Genomic DNA, 21,386 nt, shown 5'->3' on the forward strand with positions numbered 1-21,386 from the left:
CGCCCCGGGGCCCCTGAAGGGCCGCAGAGCCGCAGCAGCCCAGGCGAGGGCGCAGAGCCCTGGCTGCCGGCAGGCCGCTTCCCTCGAGCTGCTCGAGTCTCCTTCCTCCGCCTCTCCGGCCGCATAAACGGGGCGGGCACGGCGGCCAGGCCCGCCAGACCGGCTGAGTGCCTGCGGCCCCGGGCCAGCGCGCTCTCCCCGCCTCCCTGCGGCGCGGCCTGCCCCGGCCCGGCCTGCTGTGGCGGCGGCAGCGGCAGCAGCAGCACCTAGGCCGGGCGGCTCCATGGCTTTCATCCGCAAGCGGCGGCTGGAGCGGGAGCTGTACTCCAAGGAGAGGTGAGCAGCTCTGCCCCGCCGGCCCCGCTCGGCCTCCCCGGCTGGGGCGGGGAATGCTCTGCTGGGCAGCACCGGCTGGCGCCGTACCGCGGTGCCTCGGCCCGATCCCCCTTCTTCCCGGTCTGTGCCCTCTGCCGGTGCTGAGGGACCGGCGTGGGACTGCGGGGCGGGCAGGCGGAGGGCCCGGGGGAGCTGGGGGGCAATAGCGCAGAGCCCCGGGCAGGCCGGGAGCGCCGGGCAAGGGAGGGCTGCAGCGCTGGGCTTCGGCCTCCTCCTTCCTATTTTAATCGGGTGGCTACCGGTTCCCGAGAGTTGTGACTGAAAGGGCTGTGGAGCAAACCCGGAGAGCTGTAGATACCGCTGGTCTTGTGTAAGCTGCGTGAAAATAGTGTCTGCAGATGTGGGTTCGTTTGTTGATTCTCGGCTGTGTCAGTGGCGTGGAGTTGCAGCTCTGCTGCGCTCTAGGTGGAGTTTATTCGTTTTTTTTTCTTCCCGAGCATTGTAATCGGCGTGTTGTCAGCCCTTAAATTACAGACTCTCTGCTGCCTCTTTAAAGTGTTAAAACTCAATTAAGCCAGTTCCTGCTCTCTGACTGCAAGTCCCTGTTTTGTGTTCCTGTGGCTAGCTGAACATACGAGACGGGCTTCTCACATCTGCCTGAGTGTATCTTGTATTTACTTCCTTAGCTAGGTCCCGCTGTCTTGTGTGCGGTTTGTTTGCCTCTGTCTTATCACAACGTTTCAGAAGCCTTTGCAATCTTAATACTGTCCTGCGGGAAGTCTCTATATAGTAAGAGAATAGCACAGCAAGGGTGATGCCATGGAAGGACACGAGTGTTTGGGAGGAGCAGAGCTGCCCAGTTTCCTTCCACTGTGGAAGCGTGGAGCCATCAGACACAGGGGGGGCTGGACAGCAAACTGGTCCAGTGCGAGTCCTGCGCAAATTCCTGCTGCTGCTGTTTACGCAGAGCTGTTTATTGTTGGTCAGAAAGCCACATGACGAGCGCTTGGCTCGCTTTATATACATTCTGATTCATAGCCCTTCAGCCCGTCAAGCTGCTGCAGTTTTTGAAGTGCTTTGTCATCGTTTATACCTTCTACTTGTTGCTTTCGGGGGCTGCTTGTGGTTTCAGTTGTGCGTGAGTGGCTGCAGGGAGAACGGACAAACTTCCTGTGCAGAGAGGAGAAGGATTTTTACTTTTGAAGTAAAATATCTGTAGTGTAGGCAAAGCTAGAATGACTGCATTAGCTCTGTTAAGGATTTAGTGCAAAGAATCTCTTCTTGAGAGGCTGAGAAAAAGGCCAAAACTCTCCACACTTGTCCCAAAGAACCCAAGTGGCATCTAATTCTCTTCTTAAAAGCCCAGCATTATCTGTCAGCATTACTGATCTGCAGCTGTTGAAAGTCTCTAATGAGAAATGCCTTTCTTTGCTCATATTGGGAAGCATTTCGAGGTCTTATTATTTGAGCTTGCAATTTGAGCAGTTGATGACACCTGATCTTACTCCCATTTCCACTGGCAGCTTTTCTGTCTAAATGTCTGCAGACTCATTTCTCTGTTTCTTCCTCTTGCCTAACAATTTGTGTAAAATAAACTTGTAGCTTGTGTCTCTCCTCCTCTCTCTTCCTCTGCTTTTCTGAATTAGGGAATCTTAAAATCATTTAAGTGATTAAAAAGATTTTGGGCTCTGAAATAGCAAATGAGAGGTATCAAATTTTGCCTCTTCTTTTCCATATAGCCCTGCCCTAAAATAGCAGCCAGACCCAAGCTCTTTATGACTTCATTAAAGGAACAGCCCCTGAGAGCTTTTCTTTTCTCCTGCCTGGGTCATTCTTAGAGACACCAACTCCTGCTTCAGTTTCTCTTGATTTAAATAGTCTTGGTGTAGCTATTTCCTACTGAGATGACCAGAACTTGAAACTTAGTGGCAGCTGCCTTTCATCTGTGGTTTGTTTCTTTTTTTGTTTGTTGTTGCTGTTATTTGTAAGTTGCTACAAAAATGGAAGCTGTAAAAGTTCTGGTTCAAAGTACTGTGAAACTCAGTAGGGAAACAGTTAATCTTCTTCTGCAGTTGCTTTGAGGGGAAGGAAGATTTGGTGCAGGTGATCTGAAAAACGTGTTTCCTCTGAACTAATTAGTTGGACTGCTTTAATATCTGGTTACATAAGCTGCTTTAATGACTGTATGCAGTTTTCTAGAAGAAAACAGCAATATACTGAAGTGTCCTGTGGGCACACATTGAAAGCAAGGAACAGGCTCTACTTTACATTTGATTACACAAATCCACATCCTTACAGAGCAGGGTTCACTCTGGCAGGAACTTCCTCTTCAAATTCATCTGTATTTTATCTCTATTTCATCAGTGTTCATCCCCACGTGCTTGAAGTAAAGAAAGCTAAGAAATTGTGTCCCTCTTTAAGTAGTGTTGGGTGCATCCTTACCTAATGTATTTAATCCCTAAAATGTTCAGCATTCAGGAATGGTTTTGTAGCTGTGTTCTTGGTTCTGTTGGTGGTGAGCCCAAACACAGGCAAGTCTTAGTGGAAGGGCTCTTTATAAAATAGTTCTGCTGCTTTGTCTTGCATGCCACTCACCTTCCTGTTTGAGGGGTTCATCTCTTCTGCTAGGAACCTCACCCATGTGAAGTGGCCTACAGGCAGCACACAGATCTTGTCTGTGGTGGTGGCTTTGTCATTTGGGTGTTTTCTCTTGAAAGCTGTAGCCTTACCGTGCTCTATTGGGCCAAACTGTACCTAATAAAGGCTTTTACTCAAAACATCAGCAATGAGTCTCACAGTTGGCCTGCAGACACTTTGCTCTTGTTAGGAGGAGGTTTAATTTTAGAATGGGTTTTACATTGCTGGCTGCTGCTGTTTCGGCCTGGCCTGGGTTTTCATCCCTGGCAACGTCCTTCTGCTGTCAGGGTTGTGCTTCCGGTGTCCTGTCAAGTGGTTGTGCAAGGTGGTGCCAGATCAGCCACTTGAAGCCTTCACATCCCAGTAGATTTTGTCTGTGTATTTTTTCTGATTAAGTGATAGAAATAATAAAAATTCAATCACAGATTAACAATTTAAAGCAAAATCAGGGGGACATCTTCTGCTTTGGGTGGCATAAATGGGATTTTGTCTGGACACTGATCCCTGCACATTCGTTCATGTGTCTGAAATGAACAAGTCCTGTGCTTGAGTTATAAGGTGGCATTGGTATATAAGTTATGGATTGGTTGGGAGTTGGGTTTCCCCCCCTGCATTGTTTGGTCCCATCTGAAATCTTTTCTGAGTGTAGTACAGAAGAACATGTCAAGTAAAGTCAAGGTAAAATTCTCCAGCAGACTGAGCCTGGTACAACATAATCTGTTTTGTTTTGAGGATCTTTTACAGCATCTCTGGCAGGACTTGTAAACCCTAGGCTGTAATTTGTCAAGCGTGGTTTGCTACTTTGGTGCACCCTCTGAACCGTGCCAGGAATGTCTGGGTGCCAATTGGGTTCCCAAATCCTGTGTCTGGGGAGTGACATCATCCATGGTGAAGCTTTGCAAGTGTTTTCCTGCTGCTTAGCCTTCCCTGTGCACCTGGGGTGCGTCCTTGACTCATACACCTCAGGTCATTCCTGAGTGGCAATTAAATGGCAGCTTTTTGAGAAAGGCAAAAAAGAAACAGAGACATTTTCAGCTTTCTCTTTAGAAAAGATCAGCCAGAGTTCCTCAGTGCTTTGTTCTCTTCCAGCCCTACCTGTTGTTACCACATCTTTTCACTCCTGTACATTAAGTTCTGTTTTTCTTGGCAAGATTCCTGCACTAAATCTGATCTGTAACAGTTTGTGTCCTTCCACCCACCCTAAAGCTCAAAGCTTTGCCCTGGTGGCAGTGGTGCTACCGTTTCCCTTCACCCTGCAAAGTGAAACTGCCTCTTTCTCAGCATCTCCTGTCTGTTTCCCTGCTGGCTGTAAATACTTGTTAAACCTCTTGGCAAGCCTGAAGTGTCATCCTGAGCAGCAATGGTTCTCAAGAAGGACCCTGTTGGTACAGTAACTATCAGTGGCTCTTCTTATTTCTGTGGCAGAAGCCTGTTCTGTGAAGATAAAAGCTCTAACTCAGCTCTAGTAACATCTGATGAAACTCAGCTTTTCTTTTAATGATCCACAGGGTTGTAATAAAACACAGACAAATTTAAATACTGAAGCTGTAAGGACTGAGATAGAATAGAAGAGAATAAACCAGGTTGGGAGAGACCTTCAAGATCATCATGTCCAAGTTGAGGAAGTCCAGAGATGATGCCTCATAATCTCCAAAGTTTGTAATTAACTGTAACTTGAACTGGTCTAGATTTGTTTGCCAGGAGTGGAGATGCAAGTCTGAAATGTTTTGTTCCACTCATGAGCTTTTTTAAGTGGCAGGCAGCTTGAAGAGTATTCTGTGAGAAACAGATGACAGCTGAAGTTGTGTCTTCTGGAAAGGATATGTGAAGGCAAAGCCCTTAAAACTCCACTGGAAACTGGAGGTGTTCAAGAATCAAACAGTAACAGCAACTGGGGTGGAGGCTGAAGGGACTTGTTGAGATTTGTGTTGGATTTTCTTAAGGAGCTTGATAAGCATCTACTGTTCAAACTTGCATGTTTCCTAACGTTTTAACATCAGCTGTTTCTTAATAGCATCATAAAATACCTGTGCTCAGGAGAGGAGAGGTCAAGCTAATGCCATTTTGAAACAGCAGCAGAGACTTACAGCAAAATGTCCTGGACACACAGTTTTGAGTGTATGGATTTGAGTATATAACTCTATAGTTATATAGTAAACCTTTATTGTTATCTTCTGGTTAATGCAGCAGACACAACACAGATCTTACCTGAACAAGATGGATTTTCCAATAACAGGTTTTCTTTCTGCTCTGAAATGTGCTTCTTTAATGAGCAGTTACTCGGTGTGTTCAGTTCATTTTATGAACTCTCAGCAGATTTATGGCTATTTGAATACTGCCCTGGGGACACTTTTTGTTTGGTATCATTGTCAGGGGCATTTCTCTAAAAGCAGATCACAAACAGTCCAAAGGAAAAAAAAATAAAGTTCAAAGCTGTGAGTAAATACCAAGTGCTTCTGTGGATCAGCACAGCAGCTTCTTTGGGAGCACTACTACTGGGAAGTGATAGAAGATGTTTCTGCTCCCCCTGCTGTGCCAGTGTCCACTGGCACTCTCCACAGCTGAAGTGTGTGCACCATGTTAGGAAGGTTGGTGAGTTTTAGTGACTTGCAGGAGGGTTTAAGTTAAGTTGTTAGGTATGACATAAAACTGCTCTCTAATCTGGCCTATTTGTTTTTACCTCATACCAGCACTGGCATTACTATGATCCTGCAATTAAGTACTTCAGAAGGCTTCAGGGTTTTTAATTATTATTTATTTTTGTGCTCTTGAGGTTTGCTGTCCGTTGAATCAGTCCATAAACAGGCTTCCTGTGGGTTGAACATGCACTGGTACAGAGGAAGTGCCTGGTTGGGGAAGGTGGTGATGCTTCCTCAGGGGCTGTCTGTCCTGAGCCTCAGCCCTCATGAAAACCCTGTCTGTGCTCTCAATTAACACTTCAGACCAATGTAATCTGGCTTTGCTTTAGAAAGATCTAATCTCCTCCATCCCACATTTTTGGTTCCTTGGGTTCCAATTGTGTCACTGGGTGTTTTGACTGGCACAGAGTCACAGAATATCTCAAGTTGGAAGGGACTCACAATGGTCATCAAGTCTTTCAGAAATACCTGAAACTGAGAGCGTTGTCCAGATGCTCTTTGAACTGTGCAGTCACTGATGAGGGCTAAGCTAATGTTTGCTGGGGAAAAGCCTGGCTGTGTCAGGATAATTCCACCTGAGATTGGAGCAGAATCAAGTGTCTCACCTTAGGTGTGTTGGGGAGTATCAATCAGTCTTCATGTATGCACAGATTCTCCAAATCACTTTTCATAGATTCATAGACTGGTTTAGCTTGAAAGGGACCTTAAAGATCTTCTAATTCCAACTCCCCTGCCATGGGCAGGGACACCTTTCATTAGTCCAGGTTGCTCAAGGCCTCATCCAACCTGGCCTTGAATACTTCCAGGGAGGGGACATTCACAACCTCCCTGGGCAGCCTGTTCCAGTGTTTTACCACCCTCACTGTAAAGAACATCTTCCTAATCTGTCTAAATCTACCCTCCTCAATTTGTTCTGTTAAAAAGTTCTTTGTAGATGAATTCATTCTTGGGCTGTGGGGCTTGGCCCAGAATTCAGTGAAGATTTCCTAGCCATTTGATGTGTTTTATTAAGAATACTGTTAGAGTGTCTCCTTTCTTGACTGAATTATTGTTCTTTATTTGTAGGTTTTCACTGCTGCTTCTTAACCTGGAAGAGTATTACTTTGAACAGCACACAGCTAATCATATTATAAATAAAGGTTGCAGAGATGAAAGGTACAAACCCCTTGCATACATTCATTTAGTGGAGTTGTTCCAGTCTCTGACACATCCACAATTCTTTGCTTTTCTACTGTTCCTTCTAGAAAATTCAGAGGCTCCCTAAAAATCTGTTCCAAGTCAATCATTTTTGAACCTGATGACAACAACCAACCCATTATCAAGGTAAGCAGTGCAAACTTAACAATTTCTTGGTAACTTGAGGTGATCTTTCAGAAGCTGTTAAGGAGTTTTTATTTCTCTTAACTTGCTGCAGATACCACTGAGAGACTGCATTAGTATTAAGGCCCCAGAAGATCATGAAGCAAACAACCCTTTCACACGGTATGAGAGTCTGAGTTACTCTGTGCATGCCTTACGGTCCTTTTAAAGCTGAAACACCTTCCAACTGCCTTATTTACCTTGTTTTAGGGATACATCTGGAGGGATTTCTGTTGTCTGTAACCAGGTAAGACCTGTCTGGAACAGATGTATAAAAGAGCAAGATTACATTAATGGTGTCTCTGTCAAAGCTGGGGTTTGAGGGTGGGAGGTTAACTAGAAGCAAAACTAATTAGTGTCAAAAATTGAGCATTAATGTGAAACTGATGCTGGAATTTTCAAGCTGTTAATGACTTCATTAAGTCATTAATTTGATAAAGTGAACTTTCTGCACTGTGCATTTTATAATGGAGCTTGGGGCAATTTTAGAATTGAATGAAAAAGGAGAATAGACTGAAGTGACACTGATTATCAGTCATCTTTGTTTTGATCTTGCTGGATTGTGTGCTACATTCTGCAGCTTCTAGTGGTAATGACAAAGCCATCTTGATCCTTGCAGTTCAGCTTTGAGGAAACATTGCATTGTGCTCTATGTCCACCAACTAATTTTCAGTGTCCTGAAATACAGGGTTCAAGTTTCAGGTGAAAGCCATCCCTGCCCATGGCAGGGGAGTTGCATCTAGATGATCTTTAAGGTCCTTTCCAAGCCAAACCGTTCTATAATCCTAACATTCTGAAGAAGGAAAGTAATTTTATGTGGGTTTTAGGTAGGGAAGATCCTCTTAGATGCAAGAGTAGCAACAGAGAAACAGAACTGTTCAAAAACATGCTGTTGGATGCAAGAGGAACTCCGGTGTTCATGGCAGTTGAAACTGGGAACACAATATTTGGCAGTGGAAGAGGAGTTCATGTGAAGGTTTACACAGTAGTTTATGTTACGAGTTGCCCCTGTGGGGTAATTCCTGTCAGAACAGATCCCTGAGGGTATGAAGAAAAGAGAGGGAGGATCCTTCCACCAGATGGAGTAGACCAATGGCTGTGTATCTTGGCTTTAATGTTGGAACTCATATGATTAGAGTAAAACCCCACTAATAAGAACATAAACAAGTAAACCTCTGAACTCAGTTGGACACTTGGCCCTTTTGCAGTCAGCTGCAATAAAGGGTCATTGTTTCCCTGCAGTTTATCTGGGGTAGCTAGAGCAGGTTATTGCAACCCAGAGTTGTGCTTGCTTAAAGAGTGTTCTTGGCTTTGTCTTTATCACTCCTTCTGATTTATTATGACTTAAGGACTGAAACTGTAACCTCTCTTACTCTTTCAGGTTTTTCTCATTAAAGAAAGAAACATCATTGCACCCTATAAAACAGTAAGAGTAAGTAGATGTTTTGTCACTGTTCTTAGCACACTGGTGGTTTGCAAGGATTGATGCTCTCATTTCTGGGAGAGTGAGGCAATTACAATTTGAGAAACAGGACATTACACTAAAAAAAAAGTTAATTGTGCATATTGTGTCTGAGCTCTTTAGGCATGGGTTTGTGATATTTCTTGGACACACTGCAGACCTGGCACTTGCTATTTACCTTGATGTGCAGCTCTGGGCACAGCAGTCAGAGCTGTCAGCTGGCTGCTTGTGTTCAATGGACACTGCAGCCTGGCTAAATGGCTTCTGCTCACTTCTGCTCACACTTGAGATGAGCGATTGCTAATTGATATTTCCCAGCTGAGTGCTTCACAGCTCAAAGAAGTGACAGACAAGGCTGCTCACAGCAGAAATCAGAGCTTACTTTGGATTGCTTTCTGCTATAATTCTGAGCCTGGAGGGTAAGGGTTTTTCATCTGGAATGTGGGATGAGCTAAGGCACACACCCCAAATTAAAACACAGAGTCATTAAGCCCCATATTTGCCCAATAATTGAAGCAGAATTGTATTTATCAACATATTTTTTTTCAGCTAAAACTCCCAAGAATTTGTGTTCAATGTGTGAAGTCTATAAACTTGTGGTACTGGAATGAACAGCAAAGAGTCAAGTGATGGTCTCTGCTCTCTCAATGACTGCTTTGGGTTGGTTTTGTGGTTAGATCTGTCTGCAAACTAGGATCTTGGTTTTCTTTGCTTATTTTCTTTATGCCATTCATTCTTCATGTGTTAAATGTGCTTTCTGGTCTTTCTGTTCTGCCTCCATCTGCAAGATTTATGAACTATCACACAAATATCTTCTCACACTGCCAACAGAGTGAAAAAGAAAAGCACCAAAAGGGTTGTTTAGGTTTTTCACTTTATTTTCTTCCTGAGTCAAGACTCATTCATACCTCAAACATTTCTGTCAGTTAGCCATTGCAGTTTACCTCACAAAAGTACAGCTGTGTTTCTGCATATTAGAACAGGAAATGTAGTTGGCCTTCAGATTTGTCTGTTCCTGCTAAATGTCTTCTGCTTGAATCATTTCCAGTTCCAGGTGAGTGCTGGAATTTGGTAGTGCTGGAATTTGGTAGTACATTTTAGCTTCCATGTCTTGCATTGATTGGTTCAGATCAATTACAAAATGCTGAGGTATTGTCTTTGCATATGGCTGGAGAGCTACAGAGACAAAAGCTTTTATGTTGCTGGCTGGAAGCAATCCTTGCAGACCATCCACTAGGACTTCTAAAAGCTGTGCTATCCCTGTTGAGGGGAAAATGGTGCTCTGGGTGAAACATTACAAGGCTTTTAGCTAGATTGCCACTGAATCTCTTGTCTCTCTTTAGCTCCATTTGCTTCCTGAAGCATGCTCTCCTCTTGGATTGCTGTTATGTCAGCTCAAATCACATACAATGCAATGGAGGTCATCTGGATTTCCATCAAGAGAAGGCTCTGGGGAGACCTTACTGTGGCCTTTCAGCACGTAAAGGGGGTGATTAGGAAGCTGGGGCCAGACTTCTTAGGAAGGGCCTCTTGTGACAGGACAAGGGGTGATGGTTTGAAACTGAAGAGGGGAAATTTAGACAAGAGGATACAGTCTCAAGCTGTGCCAGGGAAAGTTTAGGCTGAAGGTGAGGAGAAAGTTCTTCCCAGAGAGAGTTGTTAGCCATTGGAATGTGCTGCCCAGGGAGGTGGTGGAGTCACTGTCCCTGGAGGTGTTCAAGAGGGGATTGGACGTGGCTCTTGGTGTCATGGTTTAGTAGTCACGAGGTGTTGGGTGACAGGTTGAACTTGATGATCTTTGAGGTCTTTTCCAACCTTATTGATTCTATGATTCTATGACTCTATGAAATTTCTTACAGTGAGGGTGGTGAGAGTCTGGCCCAGAGAGGTGGTAGATGCCCCATCCCTGGAAGTACTCCAGGTCAGGTTTTGAGCTACCTGCTTTAGTTGAAGATGTCCCTGTTTGCTTCAGGGAAGTTGGACAGCATGATCTTTAAAGGTCCCTTCCAACTCAATCTGGTTTATGATTCTGTGATCTCTTCTTTCCTTTGGCTTTAGACTAGTCAACTGTAGCCACTGATCAGGGTCTTGACATAGTCTTACTGATCACTTGTCTTGTCAAAGAAAATCACAAAACCCTGCAGAAAATGTGTTGGCACCACAGGCAGGAGTCATCAAAGGATCCCACCACCTTTGCTAAGTATGAGTAAGAGTTAACATCAGTTGATCCCTGCACATCCTTTTAATGTACTAAAGTCAAACCCAGCGCAGAGACTGTGAAATGACTCTTCAGAAAGCTGGGAAAACTTTGTAGGGGGAAATTAGGGCACATAGATGGTGGGGTGGGATGTGTTAATGAAGTGTTTCTTGATGAGTAGTCAAAACAGGTTGTGATTGGATTTGGGATTGGGAGCATGTTTGTAAATAAAAGCAAAATCAAGTTCACCATTTCCCTTTGGAATGTTTCAAGCTTTGACCAGCTTTTAGAGCATTTTAATTGGGGTTTATTTTTCACTGAGCTTCATTTAAAATTCATTTTGCAGTAAATGTTATTTTGGTTTTAGGGCAAATCAGAACACTTATTCCATCTGGATGTTGCTGGGAAACTAGGAGATGTGGTGCAAACTCTGCATCAGGTATGTGGTTATTTGCTACCACTACACACTTCTTCACAGCATCTTTTTGGTGAGCTCTCTCACCAAAATTCTTGGTAAAATTCTTGGAGTAATTCTTGGAGGTAAATTCTGGAGTAATTCTTGAGGTAAAATTCTTGGAGTATGTCTTTTTAACCTGCAGTAGTTGCCCACAGCATGTAGCTTAGAGCACAGTTCTGACAGGTTGTGTAAGCTACCCACAGGAGCTTTTACTATGCAGGGTGGTAGTATGCCAAGTACTAACATGACAGAGGCAATGAACAAACTTCCCATAGAAATAATAATGGCTCTTTTAGTGCTTCTTCACCAAGAATGCCTAAAGGTTTCTCCCTTCTGAGCTCTGTGGGAGACCTCTGTGCTGTTTCACTTAAAGCTCATTGTTCTCTAGCTCTACAGGGCTTCTTGTCTGGATAAGATGGGAGATCAAGCTGCCATGGTAAGTCTCTGATTATTTCTGGTATGACTGTTTCACAATAAACACTTAAATGCATTTGGCTCCTAGACTGTGTTAACTTTTTGTTTTCCTTCCACATTAGATAACTGCCATATTGCAGTCACGCTTGGCTAGAACTTCATTTGATAAAAACAGGTAACTTCTACTCATTTGCTGCTGGAAATGGTCTTCAGCTGGTTGCTTTAGTCCACTGCATCAGTACTTACAGGTTCTCATTTGGGGCAGCATAAGTTCTGTAATTCAGAGTTACCTTTGTATTCTGAGCCCTCTGAAGAGTGGAGAATGGGCAGGTGAATGTGTTACTTTGATTTCATCTCCAAGCTGGTCAGCTTATCTGAATTTGTTGCCAACTGGGCATCAGTATATGCCAAATAAAGCCCTGTAGAGAAAAGTCCTCTGGCTTACTGCTCTGAGACTGGTGCAGAAAGTAGCAGCTTCCTTTTCTGGAGTGCCTGTTCAAGTGGTGGACTCAACAAAGAGCTTGCTTCATGTCTAAAATAGGCTTAACAAGTCCCCATTCTAATGTCCCAAGGTTGTAAGATAACCTAAAACCTTTCTAAAGAGTTTAAGAGTAGCTTTACCAAAGCGAGTACTGGAGGTAAACTTACTCCCTTTCTTCACTTGTAGATTTCAAAGCATATCTGAAACGCTGCATATGGAATGTAAAGCAGAAATGGTGACACCACTGGTGACTAATCCAGGGCATGTGTGTGTTACTGATGCTAACTTGTACTTCCAGCCTCTTAATGGATATCCTGTAAGTGCCTCCTAGATGGTCTTGCATACGGTGTGAGCACGCTGCCCCTCTGATGGACAGTTCTCATTTTCTGTATTACTCCTCTTCAATGCACTTGGAGCACATCTCCAAGGAGATTCTCTTTCCAGTTATAACCAGAAGCTCCTTAGTTTTCCTTTGGTCTGTGCTGCTCTGCTGCATTCAGTGTATCTCTACTTCTGAGGTTTTACTCTGTCCTAACTTGCTTAAAGTTGACCTCCTACTGACAAAGCCCAGAATGTCCTTTGCTCATTTTCTGTTCATATTTGAAGATGGCTTTTTGCAACCTTTAAGGTGAATGCCTTAACCTTGCTCTCTGATGTGGGAACTTTATAGACAGTTAGTTTATATCAGAAGATCTTGGCTAAGTTTTGAACTGATCATCTCTTTGTCTAGGGGAAACTGAGTGCATGTCACAGACAGAATACTGCTTTGGAGTTCTGTCACAGACACGGCAGTGATAACCTTAGCAGGCCACTAACTATGCTCAAATATGCCCAGGCAAGGCCATTGTGCTTCACAGCTGAGGATGACAAAGTGCCATTCAGTGTCCCTTCACCAGGTGGCACCATTGGCAAACAGTTTGCCCAGCAGCCCACTGGGCTTATTTTCTGTCGCGTTTCTTGTGTTCTGCTCCTCTCTTGCATGACTGTTAGAACTGGCAACAGGCTGGGGTGACAAGACTCTAGTCCTTATTTATTCTTCAACTTGTTTGCTACTCAGGCAAGACCCAACAGCAAAGACAAGCTTCCTCCTAACGGCTTAGCTCAAATGATGTGGTTGGATATTCTCATATTGCTAGTACCTCTAGTCAAGAGAAACTTGAGACTGACTGAAGAGGTTTAAGTAGAAGATGTGGCTTCTAAAAGACCTCCATCTTTTCTTTCTCCTCCCCCCTCCCAGAAGCCAGTTGTACAAATAACACTGCAAAACGTGCGGCGCATCTACAAAAGACGACACGGGCTCATGCCGCTGGTAAGCTCCAATGGGGATTTGTTCAATGTCCTAACACCTCCAGCTGTGTGGGCACTGTTAGGTAAAAGCTATGGGTGTGGATTGTGTAGTCAACAGCACTCAAAAGTCCTGTCTGTTATTTAAATGGTTTGTCAAAAAGGATGAAAACAGGAAGAGCGATTTCTGCCACGGATGAAAAACTTCTTTCATAAGCAGTTGGTGTAGGGGAAGGGAGGAAGGGAGCACCTCCAGGGAGCAATTCTTTCTGTTTGTCTCAAACACCTATCTTGGGATAGGATGAATTGCTCTCTCATGGTGGATTTGCTCTCTGGATTGATTCATGGAGGGAGCTGGATCGCTGGTTCAGCCTGAGACTGAGGTGGAGTGATGAGTCCTGCGGTTTGTGGCCGAGGGATGGTGAGGGTGCCGCAGTGGAGCCTCAGCTGCAGGCTTTCAGTGTCTGCACTGAAGTGTCAGTCTTTGACAAAATCTGTGTCTCAAAACACATTTAAACTGAATAGACATTTAACTCTGCCTCACTCCATTCACTTGGGACAAAGCAGTGTATTACCTGCGCTTAATCAATCCAGACAGAGCCAATCTATGGACAGCTATAAACCGTAGAGCTATTTGCTCAGCTGGGTGTGAACTGAATGCTTTCATGATTGGAAATGGGAACGATGAAGGTGTTAGACACTGTGAGCAGAACTGCTGCCTAGTTTGGAGTCTGAGGTTTTAGGTGTTAGTAACTGGAATATTGTGTTAAAACCCCTGAATATTACAGCTTGTGACTAATTGCTCTCATTTCCTCCCCCTCTTTCCCCCCCCCCTTTAACTTCTAAGGGACTTGAAGTATTTTGCACAGAAAATGATCTGTGTTCTGACATCTACTTGAAGTTCTACAACTACCAAGATCGAGATGAGCTCTATTACCTTATTGCAACATACATAGGTTTGCAGCATTTATTTCTTCATGTACCCTGTACTGCCTTGGACGGGGGGAACTTTGTCTGGATTTTGCTGATTTGTGGGAAGAATGAGAAGAGCAAACAGATGTAATAATAATAATAAACAATTGCCAGAAATAAGCACAAAGTTCAGAATGAGTGTTGCAAAGCTGCATGGATTCTGTTTGTGTTTGGAGAGCTGGATGTGAAAGCTGAGATAACATTACTAAGGTGAAACTAATTCTTTTGATTTGCACTGTCATTTAACACTGCCCCCCAAACCAGCCAACCAAATCACAAACCAAACCAAGCCCATAAAACCTTTTCTCTTCAAAGCAAGGGGTAAATACACTCCACTCAGCTGAACTGTGTTTTGATGGAAGAATATAAACTGACTCAGCATGGTTTGGGTTGGAAGGGACCTCCAAAGATCATCTAGGACAGACTTAAGATAGCAAAGTAACCTCTCTGATTTCATATTAAGGTGGAGGGGCAGAACAAACTCAATATTCCCAGGTCATTTTGTTGTACCTTATAGCTATTGAATTGAGAGTAGTGCAGTGCTGAATTTCTTGAGCCCCTGCCTTGTGCTTCAAACAGAAGCTCCAGGTTCAGAATTCCTTCTTTTCTGAGTGCTGGTCAATTTTTATTTTCCTCTAGCCTCTCAGCCAGTGGTTCTGAAACTGAATCCTCTTTACATAGACTTCTTTCTGCCAGTCATTGCTAGTGGGCATTTTCAGTTGTCCAGTAGGAAAATGGTCTTAATTTCTCCCCTGACTCTAGCAGAACTACTTCTGGACATTTGAAATCTTAAAAGACTGCCTGACTGCCAGGAGAACTCTTCATGGTCTGCATATATTTTTCTGTAGCTCCATAAATGCTCAGGTTCTTTCCCATCCATTGAAACCAAAGAAAGCAAGAGTGCTCCTGCATGATTTGTGGTGGTGTTGCTGCTAAACGGAATTAGGCTTGTTTAAAACAAAATGTATAAACTATGGTAGCTACTGAAACATGAACTTACCACTTAATTGTTTAAAAGAACAAGAAGGATTATGCCCCTAATTATGTTGTAGTAACTTGCATGATGTTAGTCCCAGTACAGTTTGGGGGTGGAACTCCAAGCCTCAGCGCTCTGAATGTTTTCTTTCTGCTTTAGAAAACCACATTACAGAGCACACAGCTGAAAGTTACATGCTGCAGTGGCAACGAGGACACATATCCAACTACCAGTACCTCCTCCATCTCAACAATCTGGCTGACAGAAGCTGCAATGACCTCTCCCAGTATCCTGTATTCCCCTGGATCATAGCAGACTACTCCAGTGCAGTGCTAGGTGCGTGTGTACAGAAAGCCATCTCGGTGCGTCGTGTCCAACCTGAAATGTTTTGGACAGGGGGACAAGGTTTGCACTGCATAAAGTTGATGTGCCATCAAAGTGCACTTGGCAGGAGTGATCCTGGCTGTTTTCTCATGCATTTAACCCCTTCTCTGGAGTTTAGTGGACAAAATACCTTCTTTCTGTTCAGTATTTCACTCCACATGCAGAGTGTGTCCCAAGTGCTTGCCAGTCAGCAGGGCTGAGCATTCAGAGACTTTCTGTGATTGTAAGAAATGGCAAAAGTACCAGTCAAATGGCTTGGGTGCCCTGGAATGTCTGCAGTCCAGGAGTTCTTTTACAATGGTTAGCATTGCAAGCTGAAAGAAGCAGCTAGCAAGACTTGTGCCTAAGTAAGCTCCTTCATTAAGGGCCTTAGTGCAGTTCGTGCTGGAGCTTTGCCCTTTGGATGGGGAGCAGACTGGGGCAACCTCCTGGTATTCATCAGCACCCACTCAAACATTTACTTCTGTTTGGTGGGATTTACCTCTAGCCTGAGAGAATAGGTAATGAGAGGAAGGACAGCAGCTGGTTTTGTGTCTCAGGTAGCAAGAGCTGTATTGACAGGGTGGTATTAGTCCTGTCCTGTCCATGTAACTACCAGCTCTTAAATAAGAGGTATGAGAGGTCTGCTTGGAGGGAAGAAGTTGAGTAGCCATTTGCAGTCAGACACTATTCTGTTGCAGTTAGGGAGCAAAGAAAGTTACTGGATGGATTCTGTATTGTTTGGGGACTTTTGCTGCCTTTTTGCTTTATGCTTTTTGTGATGCCTTTTTTTCTTTGGTTTTAAATACCTACTAGAGTACATTCCTGTATCAGGGATAGTGTGGCCAGCAGCAGCAGGGAAGTCATTGTGCCCCTGGACTCAGCACTGGTTAGGCCACACCTTGAGTCCTGTGTCCAGTTCTGGGCCCCTCAGTTTAGGAAAGATGTTGAGATGCTGGAAGGTGTCCAGAGAAGGGCAACAAAGCTGGGGAGGGGTTTGGAGCACAGCCCTGTGAGGAGAGGCTGAGGGAGCTGGAGTTGCTTAGCCTGGAGAGAAGGAGGCTCAGAGGAGACCTTACTGCTCTTTACAACTACCTGAAGGGAGGTTGTAGCCAGATGGGGGTTGGTTGCCTTCTCCCAGGCAGGCAGCACCAGAACAAGAGGACACAGTCTCAAGCTGCACCAGGGGAGGTTTAGGCTGGATGTTAGGAAGAAGTTCTTCACAAAAAGAGGGATTGGCCATTGGAGTGTGCTGCCCAGGGAGGTGGTGGAGTCCCCATCCCTGGAGGTGTTCACAAAGGGATTGGATGTGGCACTGGAAGCCATGGTTTACTTGATTAGCTGGTGCTGGGTGATAGGTTGGATTCAATGATCTCAAAGGTTCTTTTCCAACCAGGTTTACTCTATTACTGTGTAGTTTATAGAATCATAGGCTGGTTTGGGTTGGAAGGGACCTTTAAAGATCATCTAGTCCCAGCCCCCTGTTGCAAGCATAGAGTCTGACTCTGTTTTGTTTTATTTTAGACCTGACAAAGCCTGAGACATTCCGGGACCTCAGTAAACCGATTGGTGCCCTGAATAAGGAAAGGCTGGATAGGCTCTTGGTATGTACAGCTTGGGGTTTGTGTGCTCCACCTTTTGGGCCTTGGACATACTGGTAATCAAAGCAGGTCTGCCAAGGAAAGCTTTGGGAATTGTGTGGATATTGAAAGTAACTGTAGGCTGTGAGAAGCATATTTCCCTGTAAGCAAACCACAGCAGCGTGATCTCATCAGTACTGATCTCTGTCAGTGCTAATTCAAAGTGATTGGAGTCTGCTTCCTCTCATCTGTATGTGCTTTTCAGTGTTCCACCTCCCTTTTAAACTGAAATCCCCAAATCCATTGGACCATTGTAACTGCATCTGCTTGGCAGTCATTGAGATGCAATGAAGAGAAATACAACACTTGAAAGAGCCATGCACTTAAATGTGGGAAGGAAAAGGAATGAAATCCAAATCTTCAGTACTTCCATGGAAGAAAAAGGCTGAAGTTGGGGGGGGAGTCCTTCAAAGAGGGGAAATCTGTAGCTAAATTTTAAAGGCATAGCCTACACCCACCACATCTGCATACAGATCTAGGGCACAAACTTCTTCCATGCCTCAAAGTGGGCAGGCTTCACTTTCATGACCACTCAAACACATAGGTGCAGGCTTAGGAGGTGCTCAGTTTCTTGGCTTTTCATCCTTTGCATGCAATCATTGTCTCCTGTGGCAAGTTAATGATTCCAAAATCACTTGCAGAACATAACTGTACTTAGAACCTTTGTTAATTCTTAATGAAACCCTGGGGGGGGGGGGAGGGATAATGTAAAAATCCAGATTTGGCTGCATTTTATTGACCAAAAAGATTTAACTGTTTCAAAATCATCTGGCTCAAGTTAATGCTGGGGGGAAACTTCAACCCACCACACCCCCTGAGGTTGTGGAAGGTAAGAACATGATTGATGTTATGTTCTGTTCTTAAATGGAGCACAGCCCTGTGAGGAGAGGCTGAGGGAGCTGGGATTGCTTAGCCTGGAGAAGAGGAGGCTCAGGGGAGACCTTCTTGCTCTCTACAATTACCTGAAGGGAGGTTGTAGCCAGGTGAGGGTTGATCTCTTCTCCCAGGCAACCAGCACCAGAACAAGAGGACACAGTCTCAAGCTGCACCAGGGGAAGTTTAGGCTGGAGGTGAGGAGAAAGTTCTTCCCAGAAAGAGTAATTGGCTACTGGAATGTGCTGCCCAGGGAGGTGGTGGAGTCACCATCCCTGGAGGTGTTTAAGAGGGGACTGGATGTGGCACTTGAAGCCATGGTTTAGTTAGTCATGAGTGTTGGGTGACAGGTTGGACTTGATGATCTTTGAGGTCTTTTCCAACCTTATCAGTTCTATGATTCTAAATCATTTCAATAGCAGTCTGGGGTTTTTTCCTTCTGTTTCCTCAAACCATGAGCTGCTTCATGCTTGCTGCAGTAAAAAGTCATCGTATTAAGAGTAGGTTTGGGGGGTTACACATAGGAGCTTCCAGCTTGAATGAAGCCAGTGTGTTCTTGCCTGCTCTCATCAAACTTCATGTCAGAGGCAAAAAAGGAAGTAATTGTTTGCTCTCCTTTGAAGCTATGTCACTGCAGTTACATCTCAAAGTGTGTGTGGGGGGGGGGGGCGGAAAGCTAAGAACTTGATAGTCCAAGATGCTCCAAACAACTTTTTCTCCTTGCTGATGTACTGATCGGATTAAAGCTGGATCACTGTTGGAACCCAGAGTTTGGTTTATGGTTAGGGAAAAATCTGAGGGTGCTTCTGTGCCTTAAAAAAAAAGGGGGGGGTGGAGGGGGAGGGGGTATGTGCTCAGTATTGAGGGCAGGCAGGAGTGGAGAATTGAAACAGAGCTCTCTTTCTTCTTCATGTGTCGCAGAAGCGGTATCAGGAGATGCCAGAGCCCAAGTTCATGTACGGGAGCCATTATTCGTCGCCGGGTTACGTCTTGTTTTATCTCGTCAGAGTTGGTAAGACAGCTTTGAGCTGCCCTCTCTGCAGCCAGCTACCTCCAGAGGTTTGGAGCGAGCTGCTGATTGCTTCTCTTGCCTCTCCTCAGCTCCAGAATACATGCTCTGTCTGCAGAACGGAAAGTTTGACCACGCTGACAGAATGTTCAACAGGTTTGTTGGCATTGTGTGTATGACTGGGTTGGTTCTTCTCAAATGTCTTCAAGGGAGGGCAAAGCCTTAAAACAGCATTGATTTTGGCCAAGGTGTGATTGACATGTGTTATCTAGCCTTGCAGAAACCTGGAAAAACTGCTTGGATGGGGCAACAGATTTCAAAGAGGTAAATGAGTGGAACATGATTGCAGTGCATCTTGGTTGCTGTGCTAAGCTTTCTGTTCTGAGCTGTCTCCTGCTGCTTTCAGGTGTTTGGGGCGGGAGTGGGCTGTGCTTGGTTGGTTTCTTGTTTTGCTGTTTGTAGTTTTGAGTTGTGTGGGGGTTTTTAAGGCTGTTAAATTCACTTTGTGAATCCTTTAACATTTTGAAATCCTTCCTTCCTTCTCTGTAATTCCATGGCTGCTTGTCTGTGTCTGCTTGCTGGCTTTTAGTTGAACAGGAGTGTCATTGTGAATGTAATTGGACTAAGTGGGAATGACCAGAGTGGATTTAGCCTGACAAGGTGAAATTTTATGTTATCTGCTGGAATCTTGTAAGGATCTGAAGAGGTTCAACTGTGGAAGTCTCTTCTTATTTTATTGAGCCTTATCAGAACCATAACTTGTAGAACAATATCAGATAGTGAGTGCTGTTAAATGATATTTCTTTGATAAAAGGAAGAGAAGAGAAGGCTCTGAGGTGACCTAATTGTGGCCTTCCAGTATCTGAAGGGGGCCTCCAAGAAGGCTGGGGAGGGACTTCTCAGGATCTCAGGTAGTGATAGGACTAGGGGGAATGGAATGAAGCTGGAGGTGGGGAGATTCAGGCTGGAGGTGAGGAGGAAGTTCTTCCCCAGGAGAGTGGTGAAGCCCTGGAATGGGTTGTCCAGGGAGGTGGTTGAGGCCCCATCCCTGGAGGTGTGTAAGACCAGGCTGGATGAGGCTCTGGCCAGGCTGATCTAGTGTGGGGTGTCCCTGCCCATGGCAGGGGGGTTGGAACTAGGTGATCCTTGTGGTCCCTTCCAACCCTGACTGACACTATGATACTATGAAAAGAGTTCAGTATAGGGATACTTCTATAAAACAAGCAGTCTATAGTTCATGGTTATCTGTGTTGCTCTTTAATTGACCCAACCTCTGACACCTTTGTCATCACTCTAGTTTTATTCTACATTTTGGTCTCAACTCTTACCTGATGTCTTAAAAATGAGAAGGTAGCAATGCAGTGAGAGTTCTGAAGCTCCTCTTGGGTGTTATATGGGTTCATGGGTCACACATTACATGTTGTAAACATTTATGCCAGTCTGAATTTAGCCCAAGGGGAATTGCTTTGTATGTAGTCAAGAAACCTAAAATTAGGTGGAGAGATAATGGAAGGAATCTTCCAGTGCTGCTTTGCTGACAGAGGAGGAAGCCTGGAGAAATTGCTACCCAATTTTAGGCCCCAGCATAAGAACTTTAATGTTCCATTTTTATTGTATTCTACCTAAGTGATCAAAGCTAAGCTAGCCTCAAACCTTCCTTTTCTCTTTTCTTCTAGCTGATTCCAGAATTTTATGAAAATGACTCTAGTTTTCTAGTGAACAGTTTGAAGCTGGACTTGGGCAAAAGGCAGGGTGGAAAGATGGTTGAAGATGTGGAGCTGCCCCCTTGGGCATCAGGTAATTCTACTCAAACTTCTTGTATTATGCATTAATTTCTGGGCTGGTGGTTCTTCTCTCAAAGAAATTCCCATTCTGCCCTCTGAACTTTTGCTTTAGAACTTTGACATAATTAAGAGTTATGTTTAATACTTACAGTAAACTTGACCTTGCTTTGGGGGGGTTTGTTTGGCTGCTTTTTCAAGAAGGAAGAGGAAGAGATGGGGACCACTACTGAATGGGATGTCTCCTTTCATTAACCTTTCTCATGCCAGGTCCTGATGACTTTCTTCAGAAGAGCCAAGAGGCTTTAGAAAGTCAGTATGTATCAGAGCATCTTCATGAGTGGATTGACATCATCTTTGGCTACAAGCAGAAAGGAGGTGAAGCAGTTGCAGCTCACAATGGTAAGTGTGCTCTTTGTAGAGATAGTTAAAAGAAAAGAGCTGCTTTTAGTGAGGCAGGATTGGTAAACAGCAGCATGTCTGTAATGCTTGAGCACTCTCACCTG

The 21,386-nt window shown here is 44.5% G+C and overlaps 1 protein-coding gene across 1 annotated transcript in view; it reads left to right on the forward strand.

Moving 5' to 3' along the window:
* The first annotated feature begins 252 nt into the window (after nt 1-252).
* NSMAF (neutral sphingomyelinase activation associated factor) overlaps nt 253-21,386 on the forward strand; it is a 31,975-nt gene continuing 10,841 nt past the window's right edge. Inside the window, exons 1-19 of the mRNA XM_054179309.1 lie at nt 253-336; nt 6,678-6,767; nt 6,857-6,935; nt 7,027-7,094; nt 7,182-7,218; nt 8,353-8,403; nt 10,998-11,069; nt 11,476-11,523; nt 11,624-11,676; nt 12,169-12,298; nt 13,220-13,291; nt 14,114-14,222; nt 15,374-15,550; nt 17,102-17,181; nt 19,012-19,102; nt 19,192-19,255; nt 19,372-19,423; nt 20,776-20,896; nt 21,151-21,282. Coding sequence (XP_054035284.1) covers nt 284-336; nt 6,678-6,767; nt 6,857-6,935; nt 7,027-7,094; nt 7,182-7,218; nt 8,353-8,403; nt 10,998-11,069; nt 11,476-11,523; nt 11,624-11,676; nt 12,169-12,298; nt 13,220-13,291; nt 14,114-14,222; nt 15,374-15,550; nt 17,102-17,181; nt 19,012-19,102; nt 19,192-19,255; nt 19,372-19,423; nt 20,776-20,896; nt 21,151-21,282 — 1,579 coding nt within the window. The 5' untranslated portion in view covers nt 253-283. The remainder of the gene's footprint in view (nt 337-6,677; nt 6,768-6,856; nt 6,936-7,026; nt 7,095-7,181; nt 7,219-8,352; nt 8,404-10,997; nt 11,070-11,475; nt 11,524-11,623; nt 11,677-12,168; nt 12,299-13,219; nt 13,292-14,113; nt 14,223-15,373; nt 15,551-17,101; nt 17,182-19,011; nt 19,103-19,191; nt 19,256-19,371; nt 19,424-20,775; nt 20,897-21,150; nt 21,283-21,386) is intronic.

Source organism: Dryobates pubescens, chromosome 3, assembly GCF_014839835.1.
Source record: "Dryobates pubescens isolate bDryPub1 chromosome 3, bDryPub1.pri, whole genome shotgun sequence".
Taxonomy (NCBI): Eukaryota; Metazoa; Chordata; class Aves; order Piciformes; family Picidae; genus Dryobates; species Dryobates pubescens.